The sequence below is a fragment of the Dermacentor variabilis genome, chromosome 8, assembly GCF_050947875.1.
Source record: "Dermacentor variabilis isolate Ectoservices chromosome 8, ASM5094787v1, whole genome shotgun sequence".
NCBI lineage: Eukaryota > Metazoa > Arthropoda > Arachnida > Ixodida > Ixodidae > Dermacentor > Dermacentor variabilis.
This window is the reverse complement of record NC_134575.1, coordinates 72,540,064-72,551,550: the sequence shown is the minus strand read 5'-3', so window position 1 is coordinate 72,551,550 and position 11,487 is coordinate 72,540,064. Positions and strand designations below refer to the sequence as shown.

Genomic DNA, 11,487 nt, shown 5'->3' with positions numbered 1-11,487 from the left:
AAGGTGTAATTAAGGACGTCTTAGCCCTCGTCTTAGCCCATTGTGCAGACGGATAAAATTATATTTAAGTTAAACATCCAGCAGCAACATAAAATTATTGATTCTGAAATGCCACAACACCGTTTTACTCGCTGCACTCATTAACAGGAGTGCGAATTACTTTCTGTGGCACGAAATAAAACAACTCTTCCACATCTGCTGAAAAAACACTTCCAATCAGAACGTAGCATTGCAGCAGGGAATTTAGATCTCGTGAGCTTCTGGGATCCAAAAGGCCTTCCACACGAAGTAAAATTGGCACGAAGAAACTGGCTTACGTGCTACTGCCAAGCACCCTTCTTGCTGACAATCGTTCTGAAAGAAATAGCTTGCTTATGTGACTTTGCCGTGATCAACACGGCGTGTCACGCTTACAGTCAGTAGTGCAGTTGCCTTGGTTAGTCTCGTCAGTTCAAGGTCTTTGCACGAGGCGATAGCCTTGCTCTCTACATTTGATAATTTTTCGTTGACGGGAGCGAAATGTCTACCGAATCACGTGCCTTCTCGCTATATACACCAGTGGAAAGAACAATAAACGGTGCTTTGTAGGCCTGCAGAAGAGCCAGATTGTTCTTTTTAATATACGACATGACCAGCGTTGTAATGGCAATCAGGCTTCCGCGCTTCATCCTGACATTCTCGTGAGATCGTTGACACCTTCCAGTAGGCACCGGTTGTGGCCCTGTCTGGGGGCTTTCTTGTCAGTTCGCTGATTCATCACCAAAAGCTCATGGAAAACAAGCACATGCCTACGAGCGCACTTTGGTCTTTTTTCTGGGACCCGTTGTGCATCTTGAGGAGCCCAAGTACTGTCCTCAAGGTAAATTACCCTGGCGTGAGTCTGTGTTTTTTTTTTCGCAGAAAGCACTCAAGGCCTTAATAAGGCAGCACCTGTACCAAAACTTGGTCATTCGGGCTGTGTCGCGCTTCAGAAACTTCACCTTGGCGCCAGCGATATCAGGAGGCGTAAGGGCGCAGCAAATGACAAGCAGAAATTCTCAGCACAACCTAATTTGATGTCACAACTCCGAACCCGTAACCTCGTTGTCTCTTCAAATGACCTCTTGACGGATTGAAGATGCCAAACAAAGCGCTTACCTCAGGCGATACTTATATATATATATGTAGTATTTTGGGTAAAAGGGCACATTGTACGAGAAAGATAACTATGGTGTCGTTCTGATGGTATTGTGTCGTCATTGGGATTCGCAAAGTTGGAATCGTCATTTCTTGATATAGTTATTTGTTCAGAGAAACAGGAAGAATGTACGGATCACCACAGATTATGCGGGTGTCACATGACCACGTCTGACCATGATCGAGCATGATACGGGTTGAATTTCTTTATCGCGATCGACATTAATCGCTTTTACACCGTCCAACGATCCGCATCAAGTTCGGGTGAGCTGAAACGCACCGGGTGTAGTTAATGGGTCTCGAGGACATCTCCGATTTCTCTAATATACTGTAAAAAGTGGTAATATAAAACTCCTTTCTTCATTGAAAAAAAGTTTAATTTCGTTAGCTATTGAGGGTAATGCTGAACGTCTGCTGAACGTCTGTAACTTTCAAAATTACATGGTCTTCAGCTTGTCAGGCTTGATCGTGATGCAGAGATCGCGATTGTCTGCATGCGGATCAAGCAAGTACACGATCGAAAGTGACCACGTAGCAGCCGAATCCATAGATAGGAATCGAGCTCGATCCGGATCCGGTCCGATCACTATCTAAATTGACCATGTGACACTGTCAGGTTACAGGCATGACTACCGTCAACTTGAAAAGTTGGTGATGATTTTCGTATAGTGTTTAATGCGCTAACAAAAAGATTCTGTGTGGTCTCTTGTAGACGGCTATAAGAATGTTTCTAAAGGTGAGTATTTCCACCGTATTTAGGAAATACTCTTAGACATACTTTCTGATATACTTTAGCAGCACTGTTCCCGGCCCCTTCTTAATTTTCATCTCAATTTGTATGTGCTGTAATGCTGCCATGAATACTGGAAAATCAACTTTCACAACACGGACAACATAGGACAAAGCAAGGACATAGAAATAGCGGCTGACTTCCATACATCTGCATTTTATTCCTGGTAGCAGAATATGTAGTCACTGTGAAAACAACAAGACAAGCCAAGGTAGAAAGCGTGACAGCCTATGGAAGAAAACGTATATTGAAGAAAGTTAAAAAATTGAAAAAGAAAGTATCCTCGCGTAGCATCACTGTAGCTTATTGCTGATACCACTTTCGCGCAGTGCTTTCGTCGGATATATATATGTATGTATGTATATATATATATAAATATATATATATATATATATATATATATATATATATATATATATATATATATATATATATATATATATATATATATATATCATCACCATCATCAGCCTAGTTACGCCCACTGCAGGGCAAAGGCCACTCCCATACTTCTCCAACTACCCCGGTCATGTACTAATTGTGGCCATGTTGTTCCTGCAAACGTCTTAATGTCATCCGCCCACCTAACTTTCTGCCGCCCCCTACTACGCTTCCCTTCCCTTGGAATCCAATCCGTAACCCTTAACGACCATCGGTTATCTTCCCTCCTCATTACATGTCCGGCCCATGTCTATTTCTTTTTCTTGATTTCAACTAAGATGTCATTTACCCGCGTTTGTTCCCTCACCCAATCTGCTCTTTTCTTATCCCTTAACGTTACACCTATCATTCTTCTTTCCATAGCTCGTTGCGTCGTCCTCAGTTTCAGCAGAACCCTTTTCGTAAGCCTCCAGGTTTCTGCCCCATACGTGAGTACTGGTAACACACAGCTGTTATACACTTTCCTCCTGAGGGACAGTGGCAACCTGCTGTTCATGATTTGAGAATGCCTGCCAAACGCACCCCAGCCCATTCTTATTCTTCTGGTTATTTCAGTCTCATGATCCGGATCCGTGGTCACTACCTGCCCTAAGTAGATGTATTCCCTTACCACTTCCAGTGCCTCGCTACCTATCGTAAACTGCTGTTCTCTTCCGAGACTGTTAAACATTACTTTAGTTTTCTGTAGATTAATTTTCAGACCCACCCTTCTGCTTTGCTTCTCCAGGTCAGTGAGCATGGATTGCAATTGGTCTCCTGAGTTAGAAATATATATATATATATATATATATATATATATATATATATATATATATATATATATATATATAAAAGGCTGGTCCACCAGCCGAAAACGTTAAGTAAGAAAAAGAAGTCTCCCAAAAAGTTCGTCGTCTCTTTCCTGCGTGCTGAACTTTGAAGAAAACCCCTATATATATATATATATATATATATATATATATATATATATATATATATATATATATATATATATATATATCAGCAGTATCCCTCGACTGTTGACAAGGGCTAGGCACAGTTTCATAATTTTTGCAAGTTTAGAACATGTGCAACAGTCGGCAGTGCAGCAGTTCAACGCATGCAAGGAATTGACTTACGCCAGCACTCGTTTGCTCAGGTTAAGATGAATTGGTAAGTTACAATTTCAGAATAGAACCTTCAGCCTTAACCGTGAGTGCAATCTTGGTAATGATGCAAAAACAAAAGCCGTGTTTCAAGCCCCTTCAAGCTATTTGCGACGTCATGAGATTTATGCAGTGCATGCTCTGGACTGGTTAACAGCTTATCAATAAAATAAATTACATTGCCGCCTAAAGCACACGGAGGCCTAACCTAATCAGCCTTGAGAACAATATATGAGCAGGAACAGAGAAATGGTTTCCAATCTGTGACATCACACTAACATACCGGCGCTGTTATTTGGGAGCAAAATATGACATCTAGATATTGGTACAGTGCCTGGTCGGGGATGGTTAACAGTTCATAGAGAAAACAATAATATTGCGATCCTAAGCAAGCAGGAACTCGACCTAATACGCTTTCTGAACTACGCCCTTTCATTTCTCAGCCAAATGAATGCTGATTTAATATATAAGGGAAAAAGCATTTCATTGTACTAAACTAATAGTTGATGTGTGTTATACCTATTGACATCTCCACGGAGACAAAGTTTCGAACCCACTTCCGAACCACGCATACCCAGGCACTCTTCTACCACCAAAGGTTGCTCATATGTTGTCTTTCATTCTTTACAAACTTATTCCTCGGAATTTTGGGAACGGCAGCCCACAGACAAATATAATGGAAAAAAGAACACCGACAGCACAACATTTTATGTTAGCTCTTCTCAGACTGAAAGATTAAAAGTACGAAGCAATAACAGGAAATCGACCCACGCAAGAGGCCGCGTTTCTAGCAGAAAGCTTGCCTTCGTACATAGCGTTCGCCGCCAGCGTTTCCCGGTAAAAGTTACGGTTACATAAGCTGCAGTTGCCAAGAAGCATGAAAAGCAGCTAGGGCTCTTTGAATGTCACCGCTTTCCGCTCTTAAAGGTGAAGCTGAAGCGTCCTCCAAATTTTGTACAGCTGTGGTGGCTAGCAGAGTACAGCAGCTCGTTCGACCAAAAGAAAAATAAGTGCCGTGCCAGGCGTTACTGAGTCGCGGTAATTTTTTTTCCTCATATGAAATCCGGTTTCTCCGAGAGCCAGTGGTGAACGAAGGGCTCGAATTTCCAGAGGTCCGGGTGGCCCTCGTGGCGGTCCTTGAACTCGGATGTGCTCCAGCGGAAAGGAGGCTGCTGGTCCCAGGTCGGCCCACTCACAGCCACGAACTCGAGCCTTCCCATCAGGGAGAAGTTGGTGAGCTGAATAGGGCAGCCCGGAAAATTGGAGAGAGAGACACGCACGCAATCGAGACAAATGTCAGTTGAATCAGAACAGCTCTTTCTCCCTATACCTACAATAAACTCTACACTTTAGACAGCAAACATTCTCCTCTTACTGCATGCAGTGTTATAAAAGGAGACTGCCGCCGCAGCGCACCTTCGCCAGGTCTCGGCGTTGTTTTTTTTAAATGACGAATTGGGAACAATCCAAGGCACGATAGGATACTCTTTTATCGCCCCTTGGATTGTTTTTCTATTGTGCCTTGGATTGTCCCGATTCGTCGCTTTCAAGAAACAGCGCTAAAACCTGGCGAAGACGCGCTGGGGCTTGAGCCCCTTTCTGCTCAGTCAAGTGTAGAAGCGGCATCGCGGTGGCATGAAGTTGAGCACTGCACCCCTCAAACTGGTATGGGTTGTGCTTTCTAAGAGAAGGCCCCAGTAAGGCACGCAGATAAACAACCGGCAAGTGCCTTATTGTGTCCTTCTCTTACAAAGCGCAACCCATACCAGTATGCAATTCAAACTCGACCAAGAAACAGCACCCCTCCAACGTATGCGGCCCTCCGAGACCCCCGGTTTCGGAACAACTTGTTAGCTTTACAACGTGCCACGCTGCGGATTTCAGAGACGAACTTGCAGCTTGGTACACTAATGTGGGCGCGACACTTTTAGAGCTGCGGTATTTCCTTCAAAATAGAATGCTCGCCCTCCGTGCCACGGGCCCAGGCTTTACTTCCAGCCCGAGGGCGAGATTTTCTTCAATGTGCCGGTGATGTGCGCTTAACTAGGCTCCAAGAAGGAAATGAACGGCGCGCTATCGACAGCTGTTTGTCTAACTCAGAATTCAATTTGTACTATTCCAGGATTCCTCACACTGTCCCATGGTAGCTGTATTACTCCCGTTCAGCACGATTCGTCGGCGCTCGACTCCTCTTTTCTCTCACAGCGCCTAATTAGTGGTGCGCAGCTGCGCATTTAACTCAATTTACGCTGACAGCATAGGGTATGACCCGACATCAACGTAAATTGAAACAGCTAACCTTTTAGAAGAGCAAATATGAAACACAATGAAGTCTTTTGCGGTTTATCTTGGAGCGTCTGTCTGTGTAGGTGACGCGCGCAAGGTCGTTGATTGTGCAAGCGTCCGCCAGTCGGCTTCTTGTCGTCTAAACCTGCTTTGACCCGCCTGATGTCGCATAACTCCAGCACTGCGCCCTAAGCAGGCTATCATTCGTTTAGTACCTAACAAGCAGCAGTTTAAAAGGGATGACACCTATCATATTCATGAAGACGTTCGCCCTTTCGGTCAAATCCTCCTTCGGGTATAGGCATCGGCTCAATGTTTCAGAAACGAAGTTAGGAAGTTCAAGATCCTCTGTCTTTCGGCAGTGCGGGCACGTTCCACCTTTTAAGATCCTCTTCGAAACTTTCTCGCTAAATCTTGAAAAGTATTCACTTTAATACACGAAGCAACTGATGTGGTTATGCGAGCTAGCTTGTTTTATGGCGAAATTTACGGATGGACGCACGCACACCCTAAAGCGACACTAAAGGCAAATATTACTCCGAGCTAGATTGAAAGCTTAGGCTTCTGTAATAACGAATTTTTCATTTATAACATAAACGGAGCTTTTGTAAGAGAGAAAATGACGTAAATAGAAAATCGAAGTGGAGCCATCTGTTGTCGACTGTAGTACCGCTTATGCGTAGAGGGGTCAGCCCCTCTAATTCACAGAGAGCAGCCGCGAACCGCCATGCGAGTGTCATCGCTTTTCTTTGTTTACAACGGCCGAGGTGGCAATGTATGATAATTGAGTATTCTGCCGGCTCCGGCCGCGGAGGCTCAAGTGACTGTAACCGGTAACCTGAACCGAAGCAGAGCCGCAGAGCCACTCACGCAAGCTGAACGCCTGCACCAGCCAAGCAGTACGCTTCGTATATAGAGCTGAGTAAAGAGTCTACAGAAGACACAACGGCTTGGATGGGGGTCACGTGGAGACGTCGTCGAGTCCTCCGCTTTGATGCGGGCAGTTCGAATTGAGAAGCAGCAGCTCGACCTTCGACGGGTATTTCCTACGCAAGAAATGTATATATTGACACACAGAAAACGACTATAGACTTCTAGACTGATTATCTAGTTCGACTTAATATTTCCCTTAGTGTCCCTTTAAAAGCTCAGTGAGCTCTCAGCAACTACCGCTTTAACAGAGCCACCCATATTTGAACGCGATAGCGTTAAGGAGCCCGTGTCACAGAAAACCCGGCGTCCCGCGACGCCGTCCGGCGTCGGACATCATTTCGTCAAGATGATTTTCGAACTACACATACCCAGGCCGTTCATGTGATGCAAGGAATTCACTGAATTATTCAATTCCTCAAGCTAAAATACATAGGAAAATCGTCAACTACGATTTACACACAACCTACAAACAGGATATAATTCTGTTGACATAATTCTGTTACGCGAAAACTCGAACAAACCTCTTTTCCAGCGTTTCTACAATGCACAGACCGGAGACGGCGTCCGCCATTTGCGCACGCCGGCGCGTAAATATCTCAGAGTCAACGGAACGGCACGCCCGCTTCCTTGAAGTACTTCAAGATGGCACTCGCCTCCACCGCATCGCGGCCCATGTAAGAGGCCGCGTTTCGACCAGAAAGCCCGTCTTCGTTCATAGCGTCCGCCGCGAGCGTTTACCGGTAAACATTGCGTTTGCATACGCTGCAGTTGCCGGGAAGCGTGAGAAGCAGTCAGGAGATCTTTCAATGCTATCGCGTTCCACTCTTAAAGGCGAAACTTAAGCGTCCTCCAAAAATTTTTTTTCAATGCCTCCCCAGCGACGCCAAAACAAGAGGTCACTTAGAGGGCGTCACTTCAGGGTTGTTGATCAGAGTTTACGGGGCGTGGTTAGGACAACGTCAGCTGTATCTCATTGCATGTCATGCGGAAGGAACGGAAAGTTCATCATGGCCTATCAGCAATAGGTATGAAATAATTGTAACGTAGTACCACTGGAGCGTGCCACTAAGTACCATGCACTAGGGAGAGTCTCATAACCCGCTGCATTCTTTACAGTGCCTAGGCACTGTAATAAGCCAGTAGCTGCAACAAAGCGGTGAAATAGCACCGCGCACCTTCATATCAGTTCCTCCATGCGACCTGTGTCCCAGCGACGGAAACGGGTAGATGCCGTCGGCCGGGTTCAAATCACTGCGTGCCGAGATGGCGTTCTCAGCGCTGTACGGAGGTGTGCAGTTGCAACGCGACAGTGGGTCGTTCTTGTAGTCATTGTACCTGGAGGCAGAGAAAAAATGCGCATTGCCGCTTACACGTCCAAGCCGACAGCTTAGCTTCGAGTTTGGCCAAACCCTTCACATACCACTAATGCCGCAAGCGCATAAAAGTCGCCAGCATCTTGTTTCAGGGAGTTTTTGACCAGGCTATGACTCGTACAGAACTAAATGGCTAGCTACAGGATTGCACCTTACTTATTTTTGTTCCGACTTCTCTCAAAATGTCTCCAGTGGAAGGACGAATATCTCGGTGACCCATGGGCGAAGCGCATCGACAAAATGCATAAATCCCGTACTTTAAAGCAAAATTTTGACATAATGCATGCAAGGCATGCTTGCACTTCGATATAATGCCTGCAGAACTGCATTCACAATGCTTTTTCCACGACCGCCGTCGCACCATTCGTGCCCTACAAGTAATCCAGTAAGGTACAGAAATCGCTGCCTATAGACTACTCCTGGCTGTAAAATGCACCTTGAAATAGCTTGCTTCAACTAAGGTGTTTTCTGTCACTGTACTGTTCTTGTATTTAACTTCAGAGGCAGCAGTTATCGGGAAATTACCTACTGCTATTGTCGGAACAAGACAAAAGGAACACCACAGGAAAATTCAAAATACGTGATGAACACACGAATAACAACGGAAGCGTCAGCCTGGAAACAACGTTTCGACAAAGGGGGCTCCTATGCGCCGATATCGTGGTCTGCGCGTCTTGGAGCATGTGTGTCTAAGGCTTTTACAAGCCGACAGCACTTCACGTCACGTGGAGTCTGCTTCGGGCCAGCGCGGCACGTGCGGGTGCTGTGCACCCCGCCGGGGCGAAAGTTAATTGTCCACTGCTGGGGCTGATCAGGTTAAGTTTGTATCGGGTTAAGGATCGGCTAAGGCTGTAGGGTTAAGGATTGCGCTATTTCGTTAAGTTTGTAAAGATACTTTCATGGACTTTACTTCCAGTGCCGTGCAGTAAGTGTTGTTCGAAACGTTGAATTAATAAGTATGGCATGAGCTTGTCAGCAAAATAGTAGTATTGCCATAATAAATCCGTCAACCGTGGGGGCCGGGAGACGGCCCTGTCTAGCTCGAATCCCTAGGAGCAATGAGCTTTCGTCGAAAGAACGCGGGCAGCGGCTTCTGTCGACGGCGTCCCGGTCTAGCTACTCAACCAGTCTGGCCGTAATCCAAGCCCTTTTCGGTTTTCAATAAAAGTGCTTATCATCATCATCATTCTGCGCCAACGGCTCGCGCGAGTGCCCGCTCCTGGCGAGGACTATTCGCGAACCCAACCGATAGGCCAAATCGCTTCAAGGTCATGAGCTGACGAAGCCAAATCGGAACGAGAAGTATGGCGCAGACAAAAAATAGACGAAGAAACAAATATTTGACAGATGAGCACCAACTAGCACTAGTTTTATACATAGCAATTACAACCACTCGAAATCAAATTCCTCACATGAGATCAAACAGCGCACCAACAACAGAAGCGAACTACGTCAACCGACCAAGAACAACTTCACCACACGTGCAAGAAATTACGATGCACATGACCTCCCAAGAAAGAGATTTCTTTAAGAGATAAAGGGGTACTGACACTCGTCTGTACTCTAGGCCTGACACGAAAAGCTTTATGCACTTCACTTTCAATCCTGCCCTCACTATTTATTATGTGACGACACGTTGGAGCCAGGATGGTATGCCCCATATTCACCACTGTTCAACAATTATTGCTTCTCTTTTGACCTTTTTATGTCAACATGCGTTACGATCGTGTGCTTCATTACCCCGTAAAAGCGGATGCACAGAGCAGTTTATACGAGCAAGAAATTTTCTATGCCGCCAGTGTGCGTATCACCGTAGTGAGACCGCTTACCTCATCAGTTTAATCATGGAGTCCATGTCTCGCACCTTAACGTGATCACGCGAAAACATGAGCGCCCGCGGTGTCTTGTCGTAGGTGAACCAGTCGCCGTACTTCTCCACCAGTCTCCACCAGCCACTAATGTTGTAGATGTATTCGAAGGCGCTGCGTGGAATCGGGTTAGTTTCGGTGCGTGCAATCGCAGATAAAGCACAGATGCAAGCAAACTGAACTTTGTTCGAGAAGCCTGCTAAAGCAGTTGGATATGTTGAAGGTAAATGATCTTAACAGGCAGAAAGCTGAGCAAGCTGGTAATAATTCATGATGTTAAAAGGCGGCGAGAAGAACACAGCCACAAGCAAGAGGAGGAGAACGAAAGCGTCGGCGTTTGTGCAAGACCTTGTTTACCTATATTGAATGTGTTTATTCATTGGGACTGCAACCACACGAAAACTGAAGGTGCATTCACGGCAACTATACGGAAACGTTAGCCTGGTTCACGGAAACTGTGCGGCAATTTTAAGCCCATTCACGGAAACTACAGGAATACTTTAGGCTCGTTCATGAAAACTATGGGAAAACTTTAGGCTCCTTCATGGAAACTATACGAAAACATTTGGCTTGTTCATGGAAACTATACGAAAACTTTAGGCTTGTTCATGGGAACTATACGAAAACTTTAAGCTCGTTTACGGAAACTATACGAAAACTTTAGGCTTGTTCATGGAAACTGTACGGAAACTTTAGGCTTGTTCATGGAAACTATATAGAAGCTTTAGGCTTGTTCAAGGAAACTATACGAAAACTTTAGGCCCGTTCATGAAAACTGTGCGGAAACGTTAGGCCCGTTCACGCAAACTATACGAAAACGTTCTGCCCGTTTACATAAACTATACGAAACATTTAGGCGCTGCTACCGCCGCCATTATGCCGTCCCGGTATCGACGCCGCAAGCGCGGTCTGCGTGCGGAGGGCGAGCTGCCTACAAAAACGACCATAATGAACTCAGGCGCTGTGATCATGCAGATACCGTGAGAATGATGGTGGTCAGCACATAAATTTGCCTGATCTTTGTGCATGTGGCTTCAAGCATTCTTGCATCTGTTAATTTGCCTCTACCTTTTTTTTTAATTTCAAATAATTCATGTAGATTCCTGAACAAATCAAGGCAATTAGTGTATTCTCACATGCACAAATGTTGCCAATTCCTGTACTTATAACGCATTAACTCGTTGCAGAATATTGATTTGGAAAGTCGCTATTCCGTTAGAAGCCATACAATGCCAATCCATGTATTAACCATCATTCATGTGCTGGCTTAACCGAACTGTTTGCTGCTGCTCTATATTTTGGCGCCAGTAGGATTCGTAGGAAACTCCATGGTTAGAAGTTCTCCGGGGACGTGGTCAACACGCTGCGCCGTTTGGATACAGAAAAACATCCGCAGATGTATGCCGATTTGACCAACTCTTGCATCAAAAACAACGAAGCAGTGGAAAGTTAAAATAAGAACAGACTGATCGGCT

The 11,487-nt window shown here is 45.3% G+C and overlaps 1 protein-coding gene across 2 annotated transcripts in view; it reads right to left on the bottom strand.

The window, feature by feature from the left end:
- Window positions 1-3,392: 3,392 nt before the first annotated feature.
- The window catches only part of LOC142590332 (putative phospholipase B-like 2), a 41,017-nt gene continuing 32,922 nt past the window's right edge, over window positions 3,393-11,487 (bottom strand). For both annotated transcript variants that reach the window (XM_075702375.1, XM_075702374.1), the window contains exons 10-12: window positions 9,974-10,126; window positions 7,947-8,106; window positions 3,393-4,790 (exon numbers count right to left, since the gene is read on the bottom strand). In XM_075702375.1, the coding sequence (XP_075558490.1) occupies window positions 4,605-4,790; window positions 7,947-8,106; window positions 9,974-10,126 (499 nt within the window). In that variant the 3' untranslated portion in view covers window positions 3,393-4,604. The remainder of the gene's footprint in view (window positions 4,791-7,946; window positions 8,107-9,973; window positions 10,127-11,487) is intronic.